General features: G+C 43.5%; 1 protein-coding gene across 22 annotated transcripts in view; it reads left to right on the top strand.

The window, feature by feature from the left end:
* The window catches only part of NCKAP5 (NCK associated protein 5), a 624519-nt gene that overhangs the window by 532626 nt on the left and 65534 nt on the right, over window positions 1-26359 (top strand). For 21 of the 22 annotated variants that reach the window (XR_012154214.1, XM_073305277.1, XM_073305278.1 and 18 more), the window contains 3 exons: window positions 3114-6964; window positions 7863-8040; window positions 13004-13082. Coding sequence is in view for 21 of the 22 variants with exons in the window: in XM_073305277.1 (XP_073161378.1) it covers window positions 3114-6964; window positions 7863-8040; window positions 13004-13082 (4108 nt within the window). In the remaining variant the exon portion in view is untranslated. The remainder of the gene's footprint in view (window positions 1-3113; window positions 6965-7862; window positions 8041-13003; window positions 13083-26359) is intronic. The other variant, XM_073305279.1, reaches the window with a different exon arrangement.

Raw genomic sequence — 26359 nt, 5'->3', positions numbered from 1 at the left:
CAGCGCAGAAGGAAGGGTGGCAATACCATACCAGGGCACCCTTACTTCTGCGCTGCTGCCTTCAGTGCTGGGCGGCCAGAGAGTGGCAGCTGCTGACCAAGGACCAGGGGTGAAAGTAACTTAAATGACTTACTGGTATGCAGGGTGGCTGGGGTCCTGGGCAAGGTGGGGCGGGGGCAGCTCTGGGCCCTGGGAGGGGCAGGGCCTCTGGCAGAAGGGGCGGGGCAGGGGCCAAAATCCCCTAGCCAGCCCTTCAGCGCTGCCCACCCCCACTGCCTGGGGCATCCGTGGTGATTTAAAGGGCCCGGGGCTCCAGCCACAGGAGCAGTGGTGGCCGGGAGCCGCAGGCCCTTTAAATCACTGCTGGAGCCCCAGGGTAGCAGCCCCTTTTTCCCCCTGCCGTTATCAGCGGCTTTCTTACCAGTACACCATGTCGGACTGGACCGGCTTACTTTCACCTCTGTCAAGGGCCCAATTCTGAAGTCAGGGTGACAATACCATACCGTGACATCCTCACTTCTGTGTTGCTACTGGCAGCAGCTCTGCCATTAGAGCTGAGCTCCCGGCCAGCAGCCGCCACCCTCCGGCCGCCCAGCCCTGAAGTAAGGGTGGCAATCCCATACCATGCCATCCTTACTTATGCATTGCTGCTACTGGCAGCTCTGCCTTCAGAGCTGGGCTCCCGGTCAGCAGCTGCCGCTCTCCGGCCGCCCATCTCTGATGACAGGGCCATCGCCAGCAGCAGCACAGAAGTAAGGGTAGCAATACCGCAACCCCCTCTACAACAACCTTGCGACCCGCCCCTCCCCCCCACACACACACAACTCCTTTTTGGGTCAGGACCCCTACAATTACAACACCTTGAAATTTCAGATTTAAATATCTGAAATCATGAAATTTACGATTTTTAAAATCCTCTGACCATGAAATTGACCAAAATGGACCCTGAATTTGGTAGGACCCTAGATATAACCCTGGTAAATAGTGACTGAAAGTTACCATCAGACATATGTTCAGTGGAAGAAGTTTGTGGTGTGAGTAAAGTACCCAGTAGACAGTTGATCATCTCAGAAAAACCACCAACATACTTAACATTCTAGAGTTCAAAGACTGCGAGGTAGATTCTCAGTCCTGCTCTGCTAATTTTATGCTACTCAAGCAGCACAAAAGGAGCATCACCCTAGCTATTTACCTTTGCTGAAGGCTCCTCAATGCCAACAAAAACAGTATAGCTGGCTCCTATGCTCCCCTCCCTGCAGCCCCCTACTCAGGGAGGTTAGAAAGGATGTGGTGTTGGCGGGGAAAAGGTATGGCTGGACCACTCTACGTTTTGGCTATCCTCAGCTGGCAAATCATTTCCCGCTGATAGATCTTAGAGCAACACTGCTCTAAACTGTGCCCTGGGTTGGGGCCAGGCAGAGAAGCTAGACACAGAAGAGAATCTGGCCCAGAATTACCTGCTCGTTCTTTGAGATGGTCCTTCTCGATGTGGCCTTGAGGCACAAAGATGCTCACATTGCCACTGCCTCTACCACTGTTAAATGGATTGTTTTATTTTCTCAGGACATTCACTCCAGCACTTTTCGCAAGCATCACAGTCATTTAAAACCATGCAAAACATTTTAACAAGAACTATTCCAAGCAAGTTTTGCAAATCACATCAAGGTTTGGCCTTCGCTGTGAATATGGTTTATATTTAGAATCGTAGAATCCATACACTCTTGTGAAGTCACAACTAGTCCATCAACTTGCTGGAGGAAGATATTTCCCTATAGTATATTTTTCAATAATTTTTCCAATTATATTTTAGAAATGTGGCTTTGACACAGGGAGCACAGTCAAAGCAATCAGAAGGGTAGGAAATTTCTGTAATATTTAACGTAAAGATACATTTGCTATAATTTAGTAAAGTACCACAGTCACACTGTCTCACCGTAAGAAAATTGCCTTTTCTTTTCTAGCTATGCCTATCTCTAGCTCTTCTTTGCAAATCACAGTTTGCTCAATTTGCACTTTTGTTTGCTGTTCATACTCAAGCATTTTCTGTTGTATTGTGCTTCCTATCCTTTCAAAAAGGCAAGTTGAAAAAGGCAAAAAGAGGAGATTTCCATGTAGAAAACTATTGGGGACTGTATGGGAGCTCAAGGATTTCCCTCAGTAATAGACACCGAACTCTCTGGTTAACAAAAATAAAATCTTTTTCTGGGTTGCTATATTTATTTTTGGTTGTTAGCATATTAAACCAAACAATAAACATAAGACCTACTATAGACTTCTCCTATCTCAAATCCAAGCATCAGTTATAAGAAAAGACCCATAAATGGTCCATAATGCAGAAGAATCACCTTTCCTAGCTGTCTTCTGGGCTGCTTGGTGGGTCTCTAAGCTGCCTGAGTCACATCCAGGCAAGAAGAGCTGCTAATACAGTTCTTATCTGCAGGATACAAAGCCCACTTGCCTAACAACCCCACTTCTTTACTACTACTAATAACAATAGTAACAAACCTCTGTCTTAGGTACTATATAGGGCCCCATTACCTCACAGACTTCAATGTAGAAGTAGGGTTCATGGGGTTTCCTCCCAGGGCCCAGCATGTCATAGTGGTGCTGGAGTTCATGTAAATATGCAGTATTTACTATATATGCTGTGTAGTCTTCCCTTTATTTTTTTCCCTCATATGTGAAATGGCAGATCACCTGACCATAAGTTTGCATGCATGAGTGCAGCCCCTTCACTATCCTCTGTTCTCACTCTTTATTCACTTACCTCATTGATTCCCGTTTCCTCTTTCCCCTAAATCAGGTCAACTATCCTCATTATCTCCCTCTGCTTTCCCAATCTCTCTCTCATTCAGACATTCCCTTTCTCTTTCACACTCAAATTTCTTCTGCTCTCTTTCTGTCTTACTCATTACCCACATTCTCTCTTACACACGCCAATCACACTCCCCATTTCACACTACTATGAAATACTGTATTAAGAAATAATATTAGCATCCATTCCAAAGATAGCAGTTTGTCTAGATGAGACTTAATACTATATGCAATTTATAACCAATTAAATAAAAGGTGTTACTTTTTTTCTTACCAGCATATTCTTATTTTTTTAACAGTCATCTGTAAGCTGGGATAAAAGAATAAGCATTGGTTCTTCACTACCGAGCGACCTCTCTAGTCCTATAGATGATCCACCTCCAACTCGTATCAAGGAAAACCACATTTTGGAAGGGCTGAAGAAGTTACAGAAACGAAAAATATTATTTGAACCATCTTCAGTAATATCAAAATGGGGTTACAAAGATTGCATGAACTCCAATGAAGGAATATATTCCCCTGGAATTAAGTGTGGCAGCCATGAAGAACAAACTCATTGTAAGCCAATGGAAATAGGGAGCGTTTGCATCGAGCACAACAAAACTTTCACTTATGATTCAGATTCACATGATGATGCAGATGATGAATCTTCATCTTTAGTATTGCTGCATGAAGTACCAAGCAAAGGTGGCAGGCTCTATTGTAATAAATTAACCCACAGTATTTCTGACAGTCTATTTGGTTGGGAGCCTAACGGGAAACGTTTACCAGAAAAAGGTTCATATTTTAATTCAAAGGAAAGACCTGAAAAACTAACTAGTTTTGTCAATGATTTTCAGTCAGAGGTAAAATCATGCACAAATGTTAAACTGCCTGTACTACAGCTAGATCAAAGCACTGCTAATCTGGGTTGGAAGGACCTTAATTTACAGTTTTCAGATACTGATGACAATGAAGTCATGGATGAATTACATATAGAAAGCAGTGATGAAAAAAGTTCATCAGAGTTGTTATTAACTCCCTTTACTGACAAGCATACAAAGAGCTCTGACATGCTTGCAGGGATGGAGAATTCTCAGTTTGTATCTACTGATGGAGAGGAAAAACAAGTATCTGCTCAGTCAGATATTGGGCCAAAGACATGTAATTTTATTAAACAACAAAAGCTTATTAAAAAGACTTCTTCTGAAGAATGCACTACTGTAATATTTGATGCTGAGGATGGTGAGCCTATTGAATTCAGTTCACATCAAACTGGAGTAGTCACTGTGACTAGAAATGAACTTTCCATCAACCGACCACAAAGTGGGCGCAATGCAGAATACACTGAATTTATACCTCAGGGAATAACTAATTCGCAGACAGGAACTGATGCTAGAAACTACACTGTTTTAGAAACACCTGAAGATGAAATAGAGAAAAAGACTCTTCAGAACAATGTAGGGAATGAAAATACAGTTGTCCCCATGACATGCAGTGAATCTTTACACTTTGAAAGAGCATTGTTGCAAAATACTCTACGACAAAAGCTAGTGAAGCCAGTGTACAATGTAACATATAAGGCCAATTCCATCTCCACTGTTCATGCAGGTATCAATCAAAAGCAAAACTTGACTAAAATACCCAGCAGAAATAAGTTTTCACCACAGAAAATTAAGATGACAGATAGTGAGTCTGCTGCAGCCTCATCATCTGGCCCAACAACCCTAGAAAAATCACCAGCTTTGCCGCCTATGAAACTGTCAAGATTCAAAAAGGCACAAAGTCCAACTCATAATTTGGATTCGAAAATAGACATACAAATTCCAAAGCACCATCTTCCTCAAAATTCTAAAAATCCAGGCAGAAGTGAGTGGAGAAAGAATCCAAAGAGTCAAGTTCCAGGATCGCCATTATTGCCTCAGCACCTTATAGAACACAGTGACTATGGAGAGCCCCCAACTAGAGATATTCATTGTGATTTAGCAACTGTAGAAACCCAATCCCCATCACCACCCCCTCCTCCAGGCCGGTCAACTTCACTGTTGATAAAACCAAATTATGAACATTCTCCACCTTTATCCATAAAGCCAGGAGCAACTGTTCCCAATGAAACAGCAAGAAATATTCTTAAATCATCATCCTTAAAAGGAACTGCAAACCCTATTGCTTTTCATAATCAATCTAATCGTGAAATGCTAACAAAAAATACACCTCTCATGGCCAAAATTGAATTAGTTCACCTTCAAGAGAATGGACAAATGAGCACACAAAACATGCTTCAAAAGTCCCACAGCTCCCCTGGAAACTCTCCGGGGCCTTCCAAAGTTTTCACAAAAAGAGCTAGCCCAAAAACCTCTAATCAGGCAGTATTCTGCAGCAATCAGGAGTTTTCTAACCCAGGATTACGGACAGCTAAGACTTTCTCTCTCGCTTGTGTGTCACTGGAAACGGTTTCCTCACAAAGCACGTATTCAGGCAAAAAAGGACTATACAATGGCAGTGGAGTGCCTCAGCCACAAAAAATGCCAAACAGTCTGCCCACATCTCCACAATGTCACACAGCAAGTAGTAGCGAGCCTCTTCTATCTCATGTTAACCGTTCCTCATTGCCACTATCGTTTCATGGCAGTGACATGACAAATGCTGTCCAAAACTCTCATGAGAAAGGACTGAAAACCCGTCTCCCTGTAGGACCGAAACAACTTGTAAAATCTCCCCAACTCCTCAGGAAGAGTTCTACTGTACCAGGAAAACAAGAAAAAGACAGTATAAATGCAGCTTCCAAAAGCAATGTGAGTTCATGTAAGTACAAGCAGGATGAATCCATGTGTCTAACCACCATGGAAACAATGGGTACGGAATTAAGAGTCACTAAGGCCGATCCTGAAATAAAAGATATTTTTTCCATGGGACTTACTATGGATACAGCATCTCCTCACTCACCTGAAAACTGCAGCATTATGGTAGACCGAGGAGATGGATTAGAAAACAAATTAGTTAAGAGATCTGTTTCTTCAAGTAACAAAGCATACTTAAAACCGGCTCTGGGAATGAATGGAGCAAAGGCCCGTAGTCAAAGTTTCAGCATTCATACAGGGGAAAAGCCAGCTATCCCTGTGACAGAAGGTCTAGGAAAAGTACGGACTCAGATTATTACTAACACTTCTGAAAGAGGAAATTCTTTAACAAGACAGAACTCTACCATGGAAGGATTCCAAATCAAGGCCACTCCTGGGTTAGCAATGGCATCAGAGACCCTTTCAGATACTTCAAAAGTCCCAGAAAATTTATATTCTAGACAAGTTTCTGATGGAAGCATGAGTAGTTCCAATAGTCAGCATGGTAGCCCAAGCAGACTACCATTCAGAACATCTCCAAAAGTGGACTTGTTTCACAGCATTTCAAAATGTGAGGGAAACGAATCACCTTCTCAGAAAGATACACCAAGTATATTTGTCCACAATGAAAAAAGCAGTGAGAATTCTAAACAGCATCCACTAAACAAAAAAAGTATCATGCAAGCAGAATTGGAGTTGGAGTCATCACCAACTATTCCAACAGAACAAATTTCATCATTTCAAAACTTGGATGGAATACAATATCCTCGTAAACTTGAAGCAAGCAAGTCACAGAGACAAGAAACCTCTTTAAAGATATCAGAAAACTGTGAGGTTCCCAGTGCTTTAAGTTCATCTGTTGTACAACCTACAATAGAAGAAAAAGTCATGTTGTGTATCCAGGAAAATGTGCAGAAGGGTCAAGGGCAAAACAAGCCTCCCACTGCTGAGATGAAGCAAAAGACTGGGCCCTCTATAGCTAGCTGGTTTGGTTTTCGTAAGAGTAAACTCCCAGCCCTGAATGGTAGAAAAACTGATGTTCCTAAAACAAAGGTAGAAAAGAAAGAAGCAAAAGGTTCAGGTTTTGGAAATAAGCAGGCAAAGTCAGAGAAAAAAAAAGATAAAAAGAAAACTGACCAACACCATGAAGCAGAAAATGAATTTAATAAGAAAACCGAAAATGGTGACATTTTAGATGATGTTTTGAAAGGCAAAAAGAATACAAGAGCTTCACAAGACATCCCTGGCCAGATTAGGTATTATCAAAAGAGTGGTTCCTCCACCATCACATATTCAGCAAAAGAGAGTTTTATGAAAGAACTTTTAAACAGGTAATTACTTTATGAAACAATTTGGGATGTGCAGTTTTTTTTTCTCTGCAGCTTTATGTGCATTCTCAGTATTAAACAAAATGCAAGCATGTTTCTTCTAGATAGGAATGCATAGTGTAACTCATGCACCTCCTGGGTGTGTTCTGTCCCATGTAGTAGCCCCAAGACCACTTAGAGAGGGAAAGAGAGAGATATTATGAGTCTGCTCTGTAGCCTTTTAGGTCATGCGGTTCAAGCTCATGTACTAAGCTCCAGAGGTCGCAGGTTCGATCCCACCCGATGACGACCGGGCCCTGTCAGTGTTACAGTAGCAGCATTTGTTTTGTACATATCAAGATTTTAATCTCTGGGGGAAAATGCTAGCAATAAAACAATAATCTGGTTCATGTTAGTTTGTTAACCAAACCAATGGTCTTTGAAATTAAAGAATGGTAAATTTGATCAAAGATTATAGGAATTCAAACTATTCCAGAAACCAGGAATGTAGGCATCTGGTGTGACACAGAGGAAAATTATGTACGTGTTTTTTATTTCTGCCATTCTCAGTGATTGTAACCAGCAAATGTGCATTTGGTAACTAGCCAGAATTAATTACATTTACAGCTACCATAACCTTAGGCCACAAAGACACTCAACAATCATTGTACAGTGATTCCCAGTTTGCCGCACAGCAATTTCAAATATAAAATAAATCCTTGTATGTGAAAGACTAAATTGATACACTACCTGAAATTGCAAGTGACAGATTTGATCAAGACTAGTTAGAAACATTTATCACTCAAAGGTCTAGAGACAGAAAGATACAGAGAGGTTACTTTAAACATTAAAGGGATGGGAAAAGTAGAGTGATTGAAGAAGGGCAATGTAATTTATTAGAGGAATCACTTTCTACCTGCAGAGTTGATAAGAAAGCAGCTCAGCAGACAGAAAGTGGATCAAATAATGTTTCCTACAGGAGTGTGTCGAAGGGCAGCTCCCAGGGCTCCTGTCTTCCCAGCAACTCTATCAGCACTCAAGGAAGCCACAAGAAAAATAGCAAAACAAAAGCTGATATGGAAATGCAGCATGAGACACTGGTAAGTTCTTTAGTGCACAAAAACGTTATTTCCTTTTTATTAATATCTGGATGTGCTTTGTTCCTTATTTTCAGTACAGACAAACAAGACAATAATTGTTTATATATAGTAGAAAGAATTTTGTAACTAGAGAACTATGAATTAATGCCAAATCTGACAGTTTGATTATGGGCCAGATTGTACGACTATTCATGAAGATAGTACTGCTTTTACCGACAACTGTATTTCTGTAAATATATTTGCACGATGATGCCATAATCACAGTGCAGCACGATGAAATAATGAGATCATTTTATTTTCTTCTTTACTTTCCCCTGAAAATTATACACTTGTGTCAAACATTCTTCTGATATGATTGAAATCAGTAAAAAGTAAAAAGTGTAAAACTCAATGGAAAAAAAAAAGCAAAGCACTGAACCACATTTAGGGATGTTTGTCACTATCAAATACACAAGTGGGAATTGGATACTTGACTTTCCATGAGAATTAAGCCCCTTAGATTCCCTTTGAAAATTTCCCCCTTGGAGTGAATTTTGTGCTTCTCTACAGTTTTGACTGGATCTGATACTTTAATTTAGCCAGAGAGCAGAAGCATTACAATTCCTAAGGAAAATTGTTTTAAGCACTGTCAGCTCTTAGGCCCTGATGTGCAAAGGTAATACATGTATGTGCTTAGCTTTACACATTGTGAGTAGTGTTTGCTGTGCAGCAAATGAATAAAGCTAAGAATGTGTAAATCTTTGCAGAATTGTGACCTAAGATCTTACTCTAAAGATACCCTTAATTGTGAAGTTTTTAATAATTAATCTTAGAACTCAGCTGACAGTGATTTCTCCTTTGGAGTGGGCTTCTCCCAGGATGTTATAAAGTTCAAATACCAGTGGCATACAGATGTTTGAACTCTGACAGCATTTAATTTTGTATCATAAAAACTTTCTACACTCTCCATAGTTGTGTTAACCATATTATTTTCCCTTTTTGCAAAATAATTTGAATGCTTGCACCAAATGTGTACACTATACAGCATTAATTTAAGCATACCATTTTCGTTCTGACAAAATGGGTTATTAAAATACAGCACATGCTGCCATTTTGTATGAGAAAATTTGAAATATGAAATAATTAAATATTTCTCTGGGTTATGTTTGAAGGGTAAAGCAAGTTTCAAAAGGCTTCATAAGGGAAATTGGAAAAGCTCTTAGTTTACTATTGATGTTAGAGTGCTTAAGGTTACAGTTATCACAGACACACTTTCAAGTCCAGGCAAATGTGTATTTTTATTTTCATGCAAATAATGTCTTTACTAAAAGGATATACAAGGTCATTTTGTAAACTCTCTCAGAAAGCGTTGGCAGAACGAATGCTTTGGAAAACTTTTTGCTCCTGGCTTCTGTGGTATCATCTCTTCTCTGAAAATGTAGATGTCCCCTGAATTATAAAACCACAAATTATAAGCATATCTAAGGCTGCCCTTGTAATGTCACTGAAAGGAAAGAGAGAGAATGAAAGTCTGGAAATGTGCAATATGCAGGAAATTCAATCCAAGTGATCTAGAACTTTGATAGCAAAGCGGAGCCCCTTATCAGAGCCACTCAATTTAACGATGTCCCATTTAATATGGTCCTGACAGCATAGAGTATATCGTCACTGTACAGAAGTACAAAAAGCTCTGAACCATTGCTTCTACAATTTCTTTTTTGCTTTCTTATTATTTTCTAATGCTGCAATAATTTGCTGTGCTTTTTGTGTCTCATTTTGTAAAGTCTTTTAAAATGTAACAATAACAGTCATTTAGGACTTTAAGTATATCTTCAAGAAACACACTTCATTTTATCAGTGAAGTACAAAGATTGTCCTTAATATACATAAATAATGGAGAAATGCTAATTATCCTATTTAGCTTCTAAGGACAAATTAGTCATGGTGAAAAGACATTACCTATCTTATACCATACATCCCTTTTGTTAAGCTGGAAATCAAAGTATTGTAACTATATTGTTTTTGAAGATTCAAGTTGCTTCAGCTGTGAATTCCTTATTATGAATTTTGTTGAGTTTAATTCCTACATGAAATAACTAGTGCCAACATGTTGAGAACATTTAGAATAAAGAGAATGAAAGCACATACTTTGTGCTCTTAAATCTAATTTTTGAAAGAAATATGGTGTTAAATAGGATTTATAAATTAAGTGGAATTTCAGCTTGTCCTCCAAATTCACACAAGAGAAACAATTGACACTCTTTAAATTCAGAGTTCATGCATCTTATTTCTAGCTCTTTCCATTATTCTTTGGTGCCTGCTTTCTCTGAAGAAGATTGCAACGGATTCTCTTTGGAGAGATATCTATGATTGAAAACACTAGCATGTGGGAGCATAGACCATTGTGTATTTTTTATAAAAAGGAAAAATAAATGCTTTTTGAGAAAACAGAATAAATCTTTTAAAAAACCTTAAACTAAGAGGATTATTCTTTTCTTAACAATGTAAAGTACATTCAGTAATGAGGGTCAACACTGAAACTGACACTTGTTCTTCAAACCTCATATCGTATGTACCGCTTTTTTAAAACCTGACAGTAACGTGAGGCTCTTTTAAACATTAACATTCTAGAAAGCGTTTTTTTTCAAGTCTTTTTTCTTATACTTCATAGAATTAAATCTTTTCTCTTTCCAAGTTCTGATTAAAGGTATGGGGGCCTATTATGCCATCCCTTATGCAGCACTTATCCCTAATTTTTGTGCAACTTATACTAGAGAACACCATTACTTGGCTCTCATATTTAAAAGATATAAAACTAGCATCTCATTAACAGTAAGCTTGGGCATACACCTTTGGGAGGGATACACAGCCACCAAATGCATTATGATTAAGTTAATCAAAAGAGGTACCTTTTGGGCCAAATGCTGCTCACTCACACATGTACTCCCATAGGCACAAAACAATAACACCCCACATGTTCTCTTCTGACACAGACCTCAACTTATTCAGACCATTGGCCATTACTTCAGGTCAGGTGCAACAGTGTGAGGGGAGAAGTGGACAGAGTAGCACTAGAATCAGGGCAATGCAAGTGAGAAATTTGAGCCAGATTTGCATACAGCTCCTTGAATTGCACTCTGTGCATTTTGGAATACCCAAGGACATAGACTTCTATCATGAAGTTTAATAAAATTAGCAGGACACATACAATCCCTCATGACCTATGGGTCTTGAACCCAGCTTGCTGACAAGGACCTACCTGGGACCCATGAAGCCCAGATACAGTGTAAGGCTCCACCCCTGAGGTCCAATTGTTGGAGCCCCAGGGTGGCTGGTTGATCCACTGGCCCTACTTAAGCCAGTAGCAGGAACAGGAAGCTGTTGAAACAGCTCTGCTCCACTCCTGCTCCCTCTCTGCTCCTTTATTTCCTGGCATCCAAGTTTTGGGTCCAGACCTCCAGTTTGTTTCCTGCCTCTGACCTCCTGCTATTCTGACGCAGCCTGACCCTGATTCTAACTTGTGGTGCTGATCTCCAGTTTGTCTTCTGCTTCTCATCTCCTAATATCCTGACCCAGCTGACTTCTGTCTCATCACTGTGGAATCTGGTTCAGATTGCTGTGTCAGGCTGCCCATGTCCTGGCTGTGGTACAATCCCTAAATGTGAAAATATTACTTTATCAGTCAGTTAAGTCAAACCATGCACATATTCTTCTCTTATTCCGCATGCCCTAAAGAGTTCTGTTCCCCAAAAAAAGGTCCATATAAAATCTTTCCGCTTCAAAGAATATGTGACTTCTGCAAATTTGTAGAGCCAAATCCTTGACTTACTAATGGTAGTTATGAGAAGTCAGTGGAACTACCTGTGTGAGTAAGACCAGCAGAATCTGGCCTATGATAATTTTTTTTAAAAAAATTAATAGTTTTGCAAATAATAATCCTAAGATTTTAGATTGGGAAGCATATTTAATACTTCTTTGAATGTATATAAAATACAATAGATCCTGGAAGTGGCTTTGGCCAACGGAGGTCAGTTAACAAGTATTAATAAGAGCACTAAGCAGTGAAAGAGTGAATTTTTCTTCAGGGCTTGTTCTCTTTCAGGACAGCCTGAGGAAGTATTTTCCTTTGTTTGACTTATACGTATTAGCATGGTGTAAGAAAAAACATATGCCCTTGGATCTGAATTATAGCCACACATGGTACACACTGAAGAGGTTTTTCTCTGTACGTGTAAGAAGCAGGTTGACAGAATGCATGCGAGGAAGAAGCTTAACTATTTGTGCACCCATTTTTGGGAATAGGAGAGAAGAAAAAGTGTGAATTGTGCAGTCCTCTCAAGCATCACCTAGAAAATCCATGAGGCTAGAATCACACATTTTAACTACAGTGCTATAGAAAAGATCAGTATAGGGATCTTGGTGCATGATGCATTTTTAAAAATTATGATTGGCTTTCTAGCTAGCCTTTTAACAGGTGGAAAAGAAGACACCAGAGTTAAATGATTGCAAATTGAATGAGGAGATACCAGGTCACACATTAAGTTCACCTCATATTTTCCTTAGCATAAAGAATGACATGTGGTATTCCTGGAGAGAAACAAATACACTCAGGTCTCATGACCCTGTATTTCTGTATTCTTATTAAAATGGATAGTAGCAGAAGTAATTTCCTCTTGAGGAATTACATGCCCCCAAGTCTTAATTTTTCTTGACAGCCACATATCATGGCTTTTATTAGGGGATTTAGAATCAAAGCTGTTATCTTTAGACATCTTTCATGGAATGAGACATACTATATATTCCTACTTTTGATACGTGAGCAGCTAAACATTTCTGAAAGGATATTAGGATAATTAAAGTAAATAATCAGCTAAAACAATAAAACAAAAGTGCTGTGGCTTCACACCATTTTTGGTCTATGCTACCAAAAGCAGACACGTGAAGAATATTTTCTTTACTTTGATTTTTGTTGTACTATGTGCAGACTAAAGTGGTCACAGAAAGCCAGCAAGAAGATGAAGAGGACACCATCACAAGCACTACATGTCAGAGTCACGTAATAGGTACAAAACTATATTTTATATGGGTGTTAATGATGCATTTTTCCCCTGGTAAAACAATGTTTAATCTCAGTAGCTAACCTAGCTACTAAATTGTCCTTTTTAAAAAAGGACTTTTTCTGCTTTGGTTTGCCAGTCCAGAGGTACAGATACTGACACCGTGCTCTACCATGCTGACGCCAATTGTGGAGCAAGGTGCTATTCGATGTGAGTAAGGGTGTTACAACCTGGCCCAGAGGTTACAACTGGAGTATTCCATGTACTATGTCCTGGTCTTGTAGTAGTTGTTCATGCAAAACTGCCCTGGCTTTTCTCAGGAGTTCAACCCATGTACAATCTGTAACTATACACGCTGCCTTGAATAAGGGATGGCAGATAGCTGTGTCACCTCAGGAGCAGAGCAAGGATCGAGTTATGACTCAGGGTCACAGTTCCTCATCTACTCCTCTCTTGCTCTGGTAGAGAAAATTACTTCATCTCTTTTTGTGGAGCAGCTTACTCCCATCTCAGCACCCAGCTATCTATTCTGGCCAGTGAGTAGAAGTAGCAAATCCATGGCTCCTCCCACTCTGCTCCTCTTTCCTTCCTCCCTAACCATTTGCTCACAGCAGGGATTATCAGATGAGTAGACCCTGCTCTTCTCACCACAGCCAGAGTAGCAAAGTCATACTCTGTGCGGCAGAGTAATAGCTGTGACAATCTAGCACAGACTGAGTGCCAGATACTGCCCCTATTTAAGGAAAGGTACTAAAAGGTTTTACTAAATGAATAAGAAAAGAATTACCTCCACTATGTGTTCTTCAGTGGACTAGCACAATTCCTCCTGCTTGCGATTTGATTAGCATGTACTACTTTTTAATTTGAAATACATGGTCAACATTTCTTAAACTATTTGTTCCCATAAGCTCTGATGCAATAAGGGACAAAATATGGCCCTGTGAAAGGGGATGTCAAAGAGCCATTATGTTCGCTTTATGTGGGACAGGAGGATTCTGCAGTGGCCATTTCAACCCCCTGTGTTGCCAGAGACCACAGCATAGGGTAGAATCTGACTTAGTCTTTCCAGTGTACTGTTGGGGATTATGCCAGGAGGAAGCACTTTTCAAGTTGCTCTGTCACGCTCTTCCTGCAGTAGCTCAAGAGCATGAGGACCAGCCTCAAGGCAGACTGTGAAGAAGCGGGGCACAAACTCCAATTCGTCTGTGAGTTCTATCGTTAGATTTCACCAACCAAGGATCACGTGCAGACTCCCCAAGCACTACAACAGCCTTAACATGGAGTCACAGACAGTCCCCTGGGGCACTCCTATGAATCTTGTCACCTAGGCAAGCCTGCCTTTGTGATAAATAGTCCCTTACACCAAAAATCACCACTTACTGCCGGTTAATTGCACTTGAGATCTCACACCAAAGACAATACTTGTAGCTAATCTTGTAATAAACTATCTAAAGATTTATTAACTAAGAAAAGGAAATAAGAACATTATTTACAAGGTTAAAGCAGGTAAACATATATACACAAAAATGAGTTCCAGTCTTAACTTTCAAAACATAATAGAAGCTTCTATAATAAGCAAGCTTTATATGTCCTTTAGGGCTAACCCAGGCCAACTTTTGGGGAGCTTTTGCTTATGCTTAGTAATCCTTGCCCTTCAGAGTCCAAACAGCATAAAAGATACAGTTTCTCCTTGTTACAGCTTTTTATTCCTTCCCCTCTGCTTTGAGTTACAAGTTCAGCTGCTGAGAGGAATTCAATTGCACATCTCCTCTTTGTGGGGGTGGAGGGGGAAGCAATCAATAAAGTCTTTTGTCCTCTGATGTTCCACAACAATTTGTCTGGTGTTGGTGGACCTTCTTTTGTTGGGCATGAGATAACACCTCCTGTGGCAAACTAGTATTTTACATTTGCCTAATACTTCTCTCCTGTTGGATGATTTACAGTGACAGACCAAACATTTAAATATTACTTTATAACATGGGACACTGTAAGTGAGATTAATGCATACAGCAATTTACAAGCATTTCATGAACTCTGAACACTAAACACATTTGTATAACCCTAATACTTGTTGTAACCACACCAACACACAGGTGAGCCAGATTGGTTCCAGTTATATATTAGTCAGTGTTCAGCTGACACCTAGGGGCCTTGGCATGAGCTGGCACCTGGTCCGCCAATGTCACAGCTCCCATTCCCCACAAAGTTTAGAGCCTGGGGGGTGACAAAGTCATCAGATCATGCCATGCTGTAACACTAATTCTAAACTGTCTGTCTTCTCTGCAGCTATGCTGGGGTGGGCAGAAGGGGCTCTTTAAACTCTCACCTCTCTAATGCACGCCTGCAGGGCCAGCCATAATTTGGCCCTGATTGTAACACAGTTTGGCCCTGAGACTAATACTTAAGAGACTCCAAGACTCCCTTGGCTCTTGCAGGTGTAGATTACAACCATTAATGGCAGAGGACCAATTGGTTGTGGTTTCTTTAAAAATGTTTTTTTTTATCATCACTATGATATGTGGATTCTAATGATAATGATAATTCATGCTGCTAGGTTTGTGGGATTAAATATTGTGACTCTCTACTTGTTTGCAAGGCTGTGAGCTTGGTGGTTACTAAACAAAATTGTAATAACTCTTGAGATCAGACTTCAATCAACTGCATTTGGCCCATGGGCAGGGACAGATTAAGGCAACCTGGGGTCTTAGGCACACCACAACCTGTCCCCTATGACTTTACCCATCAGGCCCCAGCTCCCCCTGCCCAGTGGTTCTCATCCCCACTCCATGGAGTGATAGTGTTGGGGAAGGGGAGGCTCCTTTCCCTTTCAGAGAAGCAGGTTCCACACAAGGATGGCAGCAGTGGTCCCTCAGCATCCTGGAAGAGGCAGGTGTGGCAGCAGGGGGCACCCCTGTGTTTACTCCAGCTCCTAGTTATATTACTTTTTAACCCTTACATGCATTGGCTGGGCCTGCTGCTCAACTTTCCTGCCATATGCACAATTCTCTGTTAAGGTGGTTTTTGGGGGGGGCTCCCAGAGAAGTTAGTTAACACCTCATTGAGATGCATGGGGATGTTCGCACCTCTGAGCTATTTTTTCAAGCTACCTGCAGACTTCGGCAGATGTCCTTGCATCGTTTACATATCGATCACATTTTCAAGCTTTTTCTCACAACTATGTGCACTAGAAATCTATTTCTATTTGTTAATGAAAGATGAGATCATGCATTCACCAAGTGACTCCAGGGCCTAGGTGTGGGCCTATAGTGCCTCTGCCTTGATTAGTCCCAGGTCTTGGACATTCATCTGTGGGAGTCCTATAAAGTAGGCTTTATCTCTTTCTGGGTGTTTTGTTATACAAAGTGGCCATAAAAGTTACATTAGATAGAATTCTGGACTATAAGGTGGATAGAAAGCTGGCTAGATTGTCGGGCTCAATGGGTAGTGATCAATGGCTCAATGTCTAGTTTGCAGCCGGTATCAATCCTGGGTCCAGTTTTGTTGAACATCTTTGTTAATGATCTGAATGATGGGATGAATTGCACCCTCAGCAAATTCGCAGATGACACTAAACTTGGGGGAAGAGGTAGATACGCTGGAGGGTAGGGATAGGGTCCAGAGTGACCTAGACAAATTGGAGGATTGGGCCAAAAGAAATCTGATGAGGTTCAACAAGGACAAGTGCAGAATCCTGCACTTAGGAAGGAAGAATCAAATACACTGCTACAGGCTGGGGACTGACTAGCTAAGGAGCAGTTCTGCAGAAAAGGACCTGGGGATTACAGTGGATGAGAAGTTGGTTATGAGTCAACAGTGTGCCCTTGTTGCTAAGAAGGCCAACAGTATATTCGGCTGTATTAGTAGGAGCATTGACAGCAGATCGAGGGAAGTGATTATTCACCTCTATTCTGCACTGGTGAGGCTACACCTGGAGTATTGTGTCCAGTTTTGGTCCCCCCACTACATAAGGGATGTGGACACATTGGAGAGAGTCCAGCGGAGGGCAACGAAAATGATTTGGGAGCTGGGGTACATGATTTACGAGGAGAGGCTGAGGGACCTGGGGTTATTTAGTCTGCAGAAGAGAAGAGTGAGGGGGGATTTGGTAGGAACCTTCAACTATCTGAAGGGGGGTTCCAAAGAGGATGGAGCTCAGCTGTTCTCAGTGGTGTCAGATGACAGAACAAGGAGCAATGGTCTCAAGTTGCAGTGGGGGAGGTCTAGGTTGGATATTAGGAAACACTATTCCACTAGGAGGGTGGTGAAGCACTGGAATGGGTTACCTAGGGAGGTGGTGGAATCTCCATCCTTAGAGGTTTTTAAAAGCCCTGGCTGGGATGATTTAGTTGGTGTTGGTCCTGCTTTGAGCAGGGGATTGGACTAGATGACCTCCTGAGGTCTCTTCCAACCCTAATATTCTATGATTCTATGAAAATGGGGAATAACTGGCTAGACAGTAGGACTGCTGAAAAGGATCTGGGGGGTTATAGTGAATTACAAATTGATTACGCATCAACAGTGTGATGCAGTTGTGAAAAAAGACTAATGTCATTGTGGGGTGTATTAACAGGAGCATCGTATGTAAGACATGGAGGTAATTGTCCTGCCGTACTTGGCACTGGTGAGGCTTTAATTGGAGTACTGTGTCCAGTTCTGGGTGCCAAACTTCAGAAAGCAAATGGACAAATTGAGAAACTCCAGAGGGAAACAACAAAAATGATAAACGGTTTAAAAAGTCTTGCTTCTGAGGAAAGATTAAAAAAATTAGTCATGTTTAGTCTTAAGAAAAGACTGACTCACAGGTCAAATGGTTCATTGTAGTGCCCACGCGCCAACACTCCACCTGAAAGTCTGCTGACAACTGCTTACCTGTGACCCATGGAGCCCAGCCCCAATATGAGGCTTTGCCCCCTGAGATCAAATTGGCACAGTCCCAGAGCCTGCTGGCTATACATAAGCCACCAGCAGGAACAGGAAGCTGTCCAAACCACTGGGATGCATCCTGCTCTGGACTGTGTGCCTTGTACTTCCTGTGCCTGCACCTGCCCCTCCCACCCCCCCGCCCGCCCGCTCCTCCTGCTAGACTTCCTGGCATCCAAACCTGGCAAGACTCCAAGCACATGACTCATGGTGTTGATCTCATTTGTCTCCTGCTTCTGACTTCTCGGTATCCCAATCCAGCCAACTCTTGGCTCCTGTCTCACGACTGCAGACCCTGGCTCTGACTACTAGGTTTGGCTGCCCACAGCCTGGCTGTGAGAGCTTGTTTGGACCATAGTAGTCCTGCGAGACTGAGACTGATGTGAGAAGGATGGACCCAGCAACACTACTGTGGCCACCAGAAGCATCAAACTCACCCAAATGAGCCCTCCACCTCCAGGAGGCTAGTCAAGTCCTGCAGGCCCAAGTTGTGCAGCTGACCTTAGACAATCAATGGCTGCAGGAGCAAGTGAGGCAGCTCACAGCTGAGAACACAGTGCTGCGAAGATGGCCTGCAGTGTCTTACCCTGAACATGGACCGGGAATACCTTTGCCTGAATGGTTCAATGGGAACATTCCGTTTCTGATGTGTCCCCAAACCTATGTGTACTGGGGCGGTTGCCCCACACCAGGAAGAGGGAGGGTTAAAGCAGGCCAGAGGGAGCCTGCACAGAACCCTCTAATTAGAGGAGGGCTCACTAAGCGAGCCAATTGGAGGTGCCTTGTTGCAGCAGCCCATCAGGGCCAGCAGGGGCCATATATAAAGGGCTGCTCAACAAAGCAGAGGGAAGTCTCTCCCTGGCCTGCTAGGGAGAAGGACTGGCTGCCTAGGAGCACCAGGGCTAGAGAAGTGCTGGGCAGAGCAGAAGGAGCGTCTGGCTGACCGCTGCCAGACTGAGGCCCTGGAGGAAGGGCAGATTTAGATGCTAGCACTGCCCCCATTTGCCCTGAAGGAAGTGGCCAGCACAGACTTGAAGTTTGCCCCTGGAGCAAGGGACTAGACTGGTGACTGCAGCAGGCCACTGAGGCGAGTGACTGGACTATAGACTACCAGTTCCCTCAAAAGCAGGGGAGACAGCGGAGTGAGGCACAGCCAGAGAGCATGGCTTACAATGTTTTTTAGGCCTTGCAAACATCTACCAAAAGTTCATTTCAAATTTTTCAAACAAACCAACCCCCTCACTCCAGAAAAACGCCAAGTTCTATTGGTTGCACGAGATCCAGTACACATTTGAGGAGCTGAAGCTTGCCTTCACCACTGCTCCAATATTGGCCCGTCCTGACAAGATGCAAGCTTTCGTTGTTGAAGTCGATGCCTCTAGTACGATGATTGGGGCAGTCCTGTCCCAAAGGCAGGGACCTGAGCAAATACTGCACCTCATTGCCTACTACTCAAGGAAGCTTACAGCTGCTGAGTGAAAATATGAGATCTTGGACAAGCTGGTCCTGGCAGTTAAGACTGCCTTTGAAGAGTAGTGACACTTCATGGAAGGGACCTGTCATCTGGTCCAAGTGTTTACTGATCACAAGAACCTGGAATACTTGTGCAGGGCTAAGGCCCTGAACTATCAACAACTCCAGTGGGTCCTATTCTTCTCCCAATTCAACTTTACCTTGACCTACTGCCCTAGAACCAGAAACAGCAAGGCTGATGTCTTGACCCAAAGATATGCTTCTGATTCACAAGGCCCCAGGCTGGAATCAGCCCATATTCTCAAGACCCATGGATTTCCTTCATGCAGCTAGCCACCAAGACCTGCTTGAGGTCATCCACTCTGCCTCTGTCTATAGAATTCCACCCAACCAGCTGGCCATTATCAGCTGAGAACCGCATGACACCCAGCAGGGGATTTTATTTCTGAGGGACCCCATCTGTGTTCCCCAAGGATCAGCAAGAGGGCGGTTCTTCAACTGTGCCATAACTCCACCTTGGCAGGACACTTAGGGCAATACAAAATCAAACCGATTAATGTCCCATTTCTTCTGGTGGCCCCAAATGCACCCCACAATAAAGACCTTTGTAGGTGTTTTCCTGCACCAGCATTCCTCACCAGAAACTCTATGGTCTCATCCAACGTCTGGACACCCCATCTCAGCCCTGGGAGGCCATTTCCTTGGATTACCAGAATCCAGTTGTTTCACAAGCATCCTGACAGTGGTAGATCACATTTCTAAGATGGCTCACTTCATTCCCTGCACAGGTTTACCCTCCTCAGAGGAAACCACCCAGCTCTGGATAAACAACGTAGTCCATCTTCATGGCCTCCCAGATCATGTCATCTCCAACTGGGAGGACACAATTTACTGCCTGCTTCTGGCATGAGGCCCTGTGTTATTAGGAGTTCACATGCAGCTGTCCTTTGTTTACCATCCTCAGCCAAACAATACTTAAGATGCTTAATCAGCCATCACTAGGGTCACTGCTACTATATGCAGAGTTCTTGTACAATAGTGCAGACCATGCATCCACTGGCCACAACCCTTTCTTTATCAACCATGGGTACCACCCACAACTACCTACATCCTCACCCAACCCATCTGCCTCAGACCTAATACAATGTATCCATCACATTCAAGAGGACATGAAGGGACACCTTGAGAAGGCGAAGGAGGTCTACAAAAGACATGTGGAGAAGCGTCAGCAACAGGGCCCTTCCTACTCCATAGACGAAAAGGTTTTGCTTTCAACAGAATACCTCCACACAGATAGACCATGCCAGAAACTAGACTATCATCTCCTTGGCTGGTACTGGGTTTGGCAACTAATCAACCTGATCACGTTGCAGCTCCAGCTCCCTCAGTCTCTTAGAGTCCACCCGGTATTCCATGTCTCACTTCTAAAACCATACATCAGAAACACATTTCCACATACAGACTATGCAACGCCCCCACTGGGTCACAAGAGAAATCCATTGCTCATGAAGTCAAGTAGGAAAAATTATGGGTACCTGATTGACAGGAAAGGTTATAGTCCAGAGGAACACACTTGAGAGCCAGCTGAAAACATTCGTGCTCCGGCCCTGTTTCGGGCCTTTCATAGTACAGGGGTAGGCAAACTTTTTGGCTCGAGGGCCACATCTGGGTATGAAAATTGTATGGCAGGCCATGAATGCTCAAGAAATTGGAGTTGGGGTGCAGGAGGGGGTGAGGGCTCTGGCTGGAGCTGAGGCTCTGGGGTGGGGCTGGTGATGAGGGATTTGGGATCTAGGAGGGTGCTCCACCCTGGGACTGAGGGGTTCAGAGGGCAGGAGGGGGACCAGGGCTGGGGCAGGGAGTTGGGAAATGGGGGCTGTCATAAATATAAAGGGAAGGGTAAACCCCTTTGAAATCCCTCCTGGCCAGGGGAAAGCTCCTCCCACCTGTAAAGGGTTAAGAAGCTAAAGGTAACCTCGCTGGCACCTGACCAAAATGACCAATGAGGAGACAAGATACTTTCAAAAGCTGGGAGGAGGGAGAGAAACAAAGGGTCTGTGTCTGTCTGTAGTCGTCTTGGCCGGGGACAGAACAGGAATGGAGTCTTAAAACTTTTAGTAAGTAATCTAGCTAGGTATGTGTTAGATTATGATTTCTTTAAATGGCTGAGAAAAGAATTGTGCTGAATAGAATAACTATTTCTGTCTGTGTATCTTTTTTGTAACTTAAGGTTTTGCCTAGAGGGGTTCTCTATGTTTTTGAATCTAATTACCCTGTAAGATATATACCATCCTGATTTTACAGGGGGGATTTCTTTATTTCTATTTACTTCTATTTTTTATTAAAAGTCTTCTTGTAAAACACTGAATGCTTTTTCATTGTTCTCAGATCCAAGGGTTTGGGTTTGTGGTCACCTATGCAATTTGGTGAGGCTTTCTATCCAACATTTCCCAGGAAAGGGGGGGGTGCAAGTGTTGGGAGGATTGTTCATTGTTCTTAAGATCCAAGGGTCTGGGTCTGTAGTCACCTAGGCAAATTGGTGAGGCTTTTTACCAAACCTTGTCCAGGAAGTGGGGTGCAAGGTTTTGGGAAGTATTTTGGGGGGAAGGACGCGTCCAAACAGCTCTTCCCCAGTAACCAGTATTAGTTTGGTGGTGGTAGCGGCCAGTCTAAGGATAACGGGGGTAATATTTTGTACCTTGGGGAAGTTTTGACCTAAGCTGGTAAAGATAAGCTTAGGAGGTTTTTCATGCAGGTCCCCACATCTGTACCCTAGAGTTCAGAGTGGGGGAGGAACCTTGACATGGTGGCACAGTGGTGGGATTAACCTGAAATCATTTTGAGATCCAGTTGAGATTTTTTGAACTAGAAATACAGATTTTAAAAAGGAATTTTTAGGAAGTCCAGGAAGCAGCTTTGAAACTGAAAGCAGCTTGGTTTCTCTCTGCTTTGTGGCCAAGCAGAGACAAAAGGGGATTATCTTGTGAATTGCAGGTTTTCTTTGCCTGGAGGCAGGGTACTTAACTCCTGCAGGGAAATTCACAGTCTTCCAACCCAGAGGTTTTTTTTTCTTTTCTTCCTAAAAGTAAATAGGGGGTGTGTGCTCTACCCATTTGCCTGGAGACAAAAGTGGCAGGGTTTTTTTAGGATTTTGATTTTTTTTTTGTTTTACAAGGAGCACAGGTTTGAAAAGAAATTTTTTTTCTTCTTTGGGCTGGGTAAGCAGGTTTCCAAGTAGTTGGAGGTTTTTTGCTTTAATTTGGGCCCAGAGCAGAGACAAGGGAATTGTCTTTTTCTGTAGGCTGACAATCACTATCAGAGAATAGGTATTCTATTCCAGCACAGCAAAATTTTACAGCCAAGTTTTGTTTGTTTATTTCTAAACCTCGGGTGTAAAGTTAGTTAAAAACAGAGAGGTTAGAATGGCCAAATCCTCAGCTCGACTACAGCTGGAATTAGCCAAATTTCAGGCTGAGGAAAAACAAAGGGAACATGAAAGACAGATAGAACTCATGCGGCTGAAGGAGGAGGAGAAGGAAAAAGAGAGGAAGCATGTGGAGGAGATGGAGAGGATAAAGGCCCAGCAGAATATACCAACAAACCCTAGCAATCCTTCTCCAGGTACCACTTCCCATCCCAGAAAGTTCCCCACCTACAAGGCAGGTGATGATACTGAGGCCTTCTTAGAAAACTTCGAAAGGGCCTGCCTTGGGTACAACATCTCTACTGACCAATACATGGTAGAGCTGAGGCCGCAGCTCAGTGGACCCTTAGCTGAGGTGGCAGCTGAAATGCCTAAAGAACACATGAACAAGTATGAACTGTTTAAATCCAAGGCGAGAGTCAGAATGGGGATAACACCCGAGCAGTCTCGTCGGAGGTTCAGAGCCCTAAGGTGGAAACCAGACATGTCATTTACCCGACATGCTATCCTAATATTGTAAAACATTGGGATGCCTGGATATCAGGAGCAAGTGTTGAATCTCCAGTAAATTTGCCCTTCCTAATGCAAATGGAACAATTCTTAGAGGGTGTTCCTGAGGAAATAGAAAGATACATCCTAGATGGGAAACCCAAAACTGTAATTGAGGCAGGAGAGATTGGAGCCAGATGGGTGGAGGTGGCAGAGAAGAAGAAAACTGGTCGCAGTTGGAGCGGAGACCAGAAGGGACCACCCCAGACCACACCCTATTACCGGGGGCCGCCCAAAGCCCCACCTACCTCCCAAAGAACCCTCCAGACCCCTTATCGTCCCACCACCCCGTTCTCCAGCAACCCTCCTCGCCCCAGTGACCCGTCAGCTGGACGATGTTTTAAGTGTAACGAGCTGGGGCATGTAAAGGCCAACTGCCCCAAGAACCCCAACAGATTACAGTTCATTGCACCGGAATCACACCAGAGGTCCACAGGCCCAGATACCTCCCAGATACCCTTGGAGCGGAGGGAAACTGTGAGTGTGGGTGGGAAGAAGGTCACCGCGTGGAGGGACACCGGAGCACAAGTGTCAGCTATCCATGCTTCCTTAGTGGACCCCAATTTAATCAACCCAGAGATCCAAGTGACGATTCAACCCTTCAAGTCCAACTCTTTCAATTTGCCTACAGCCAAGTTGCCTGTCCAGTACAAGGGCTGGTCAGGAATGTGGACTTTTGCAGTCTATGATGATTATCCCATCCCCATGCTGTTGGGAGAAGACTTGGCCAATCATGTGAAGCAGGCCAAGAGGGTGGGAATGGTCACCCGCAACCAGGCTAAACAAGCCGTGAGGCCTAGCTCTGTTCCGGAAACTTCTATCAGGACCCAGTCAGAGGTGATGGACCTGGACCCCAGGCCAATGTCTGCAACAGCAGTAGTGGATCCAGTCCCAGAGACCCAGACGGAACCAGTCCCAGAACCGGAACCAGCCAAACAACCAACACCAGACCCCGTGTCAGCACTGAATCCAGTACTTGCAACCTCAACACCAGAGGGCCCCACCGAACCTGAACTGGCAGCAGCCGATAACCCTACACAAGAGGCTCAGCCGGAGCCTGAATCCCAACATAGTGCACCAGCGGAGAGCGGTTCACAGTCAACAGAAACAGCTCCATCCCCTATATCGCTTCCAGAGGGACCAAGCCTAGGTCCACAATCCCATGAGGAACTGATGTCTCCAGCATCAAGGGAACAGTTCCAGACCGAACAGGAAGCAGATGAAAGCCTCCAGAGAGCTTGGACGGCGGCACGGAGCAACCCACCGCCTCTCAGCTCTTCTAATCGATCCAGAGAATTAAAGGTTTGTCAGTTTACAGCCCAGGGAGGAGACGACGCTGAGTGGCCTGAAGGTGTCTACTACGAAGGGAAATGTGCTGGTGGTGTGGAAGAGGTGAACCTCTCCATGACCCTTGGGCGTATGCAGCGACAGCAGATCCAGGAGCTGTGCACTAGCTACGCGCCAACGTTCTCAGCCACCCCAGGACTGACTGAACGGGCATACCACTCCATTGACACAGGTAATGCTCACCCAATTAGGGTCCAACCTTACCGGGTGTCTCCTCAAGCTAAAACTGCTATAGAACGGGAGATCCAGGATATGTTACAGATAGGTGTAATCCGCCCCTCTGAAAGTGCATGGGCATCTCCAGTGGTTCTAGTTCCCAAACCAGATGGGGAAATACGTTTTTGCGTGGACTACCGTAAGCTAAATGCTGTAACTCGCCCAGACAACTATCCCATGCCACGCACAGATGAACTATTAGAGAAACTGGGAAGGGCCCAGTTCATCTCTACCTTGGACTTAACCAAGGGGTACTGGCAGGTACCGCTAGATGAATCTGCCAAGGAAAGGTCAGCCTTCATCACACATCTCGGGCTGTATGAATTTAATGTACTCCCTTTCGGGCTGCGAAATGCACCCGCCACTTTCCAAAGACTTGTAGATGGTCTCCTAGCGGGATTAGGAGAATATGCAGTCGCCTACCTTGACGATGTGGCCATATTTTCGGATTCCTGGGCAGACCACCTGGAACATCTACAAAAAGTCCTTGAGCGCATAAGGGAGGCAGGACTAACTGTTAAGGCTAAGAAGTGTCAAATAGGCCTAAACAGAGTGACTTACCTTGGACACCAGGTGGGTCAAGGAACTATCAGCCCCCTACAGGCCAAAGTGGATGCTATCCAAAAGTGGCCTGTCCCAAAGTCAAAGAAACAGGTTCAATCCTTCTTAGGCTTGGCCGGTTATTACAGACGATTTGTACCGCACTACAGCCAAATCGCTGCCCCACTGACAGACCTAACCAAAAAGAAACAGCCAAATGCTGTTCAGTGGACCGGAAAGTGTCAGAAGGACTTTAACAAGCTTAAAGCGACACTCATGTCTGACCCTGTACTAAGGGCCCCAGACTTTGACAAACCGTTCCTAGTAACCACAGATGCATCCGAGCGTGGTGTGGGAGCAGTTTTAATTCAGAAAGGACCTGATCAAGAATTCCACCCTGTAGTGTTTCTCAGCAAAAAACTGTCTGAGAGGGAAAGCAACTGGTCAGTCACTGAAAAAGAATGTTATGCCATTGTCTACGCTCTGGAAAAGCTACGCCCATATGTTTGGGGACGGCGTTTCCACCTGCAAACCGACCATGCTGCACTAAAGTGGCTTCACACCGTCAAAGAAACTAACAAAAAACTTCTTCGGTGGAGTTTAGCTCTCCAAGATTTTGATTTCGACATCCAACACATCTCAGGAGCTTCTAACAAAGTGGCTGATGCACTCTCCCGTGAAAGTTTCCCAGAATCAACTGGTTAAAATCGTCCTTGAGATGTGGAAAATATTGTTAGTCTTTATGTACTTGGTAGTATATTTAGAGATGCATGTGTCTTATTAACTCTGTTTTCCTAGAGCTCCAGGAAGAAAT

Source organism: Lepidochelys kempii, chromosome 11 (genome assembly GCF_965140265.1).
Source record: "Lepidochelys kempii isolate rLepKem1 chromosome 11, rLepKem1.hap2, whole genome shotgun sequence".
In the NCBI taxonomy this organism is placed as follows: Eukaryota; Metazoa; Chordata; order Testudines; family Cheloniidae; genus Lepidochelys; species Lepidochelys kempii.
Note: the sequence above shows the minus strand (reverse complement) of the source record. Positions and strands in the feature narration are given on the sequence as shown.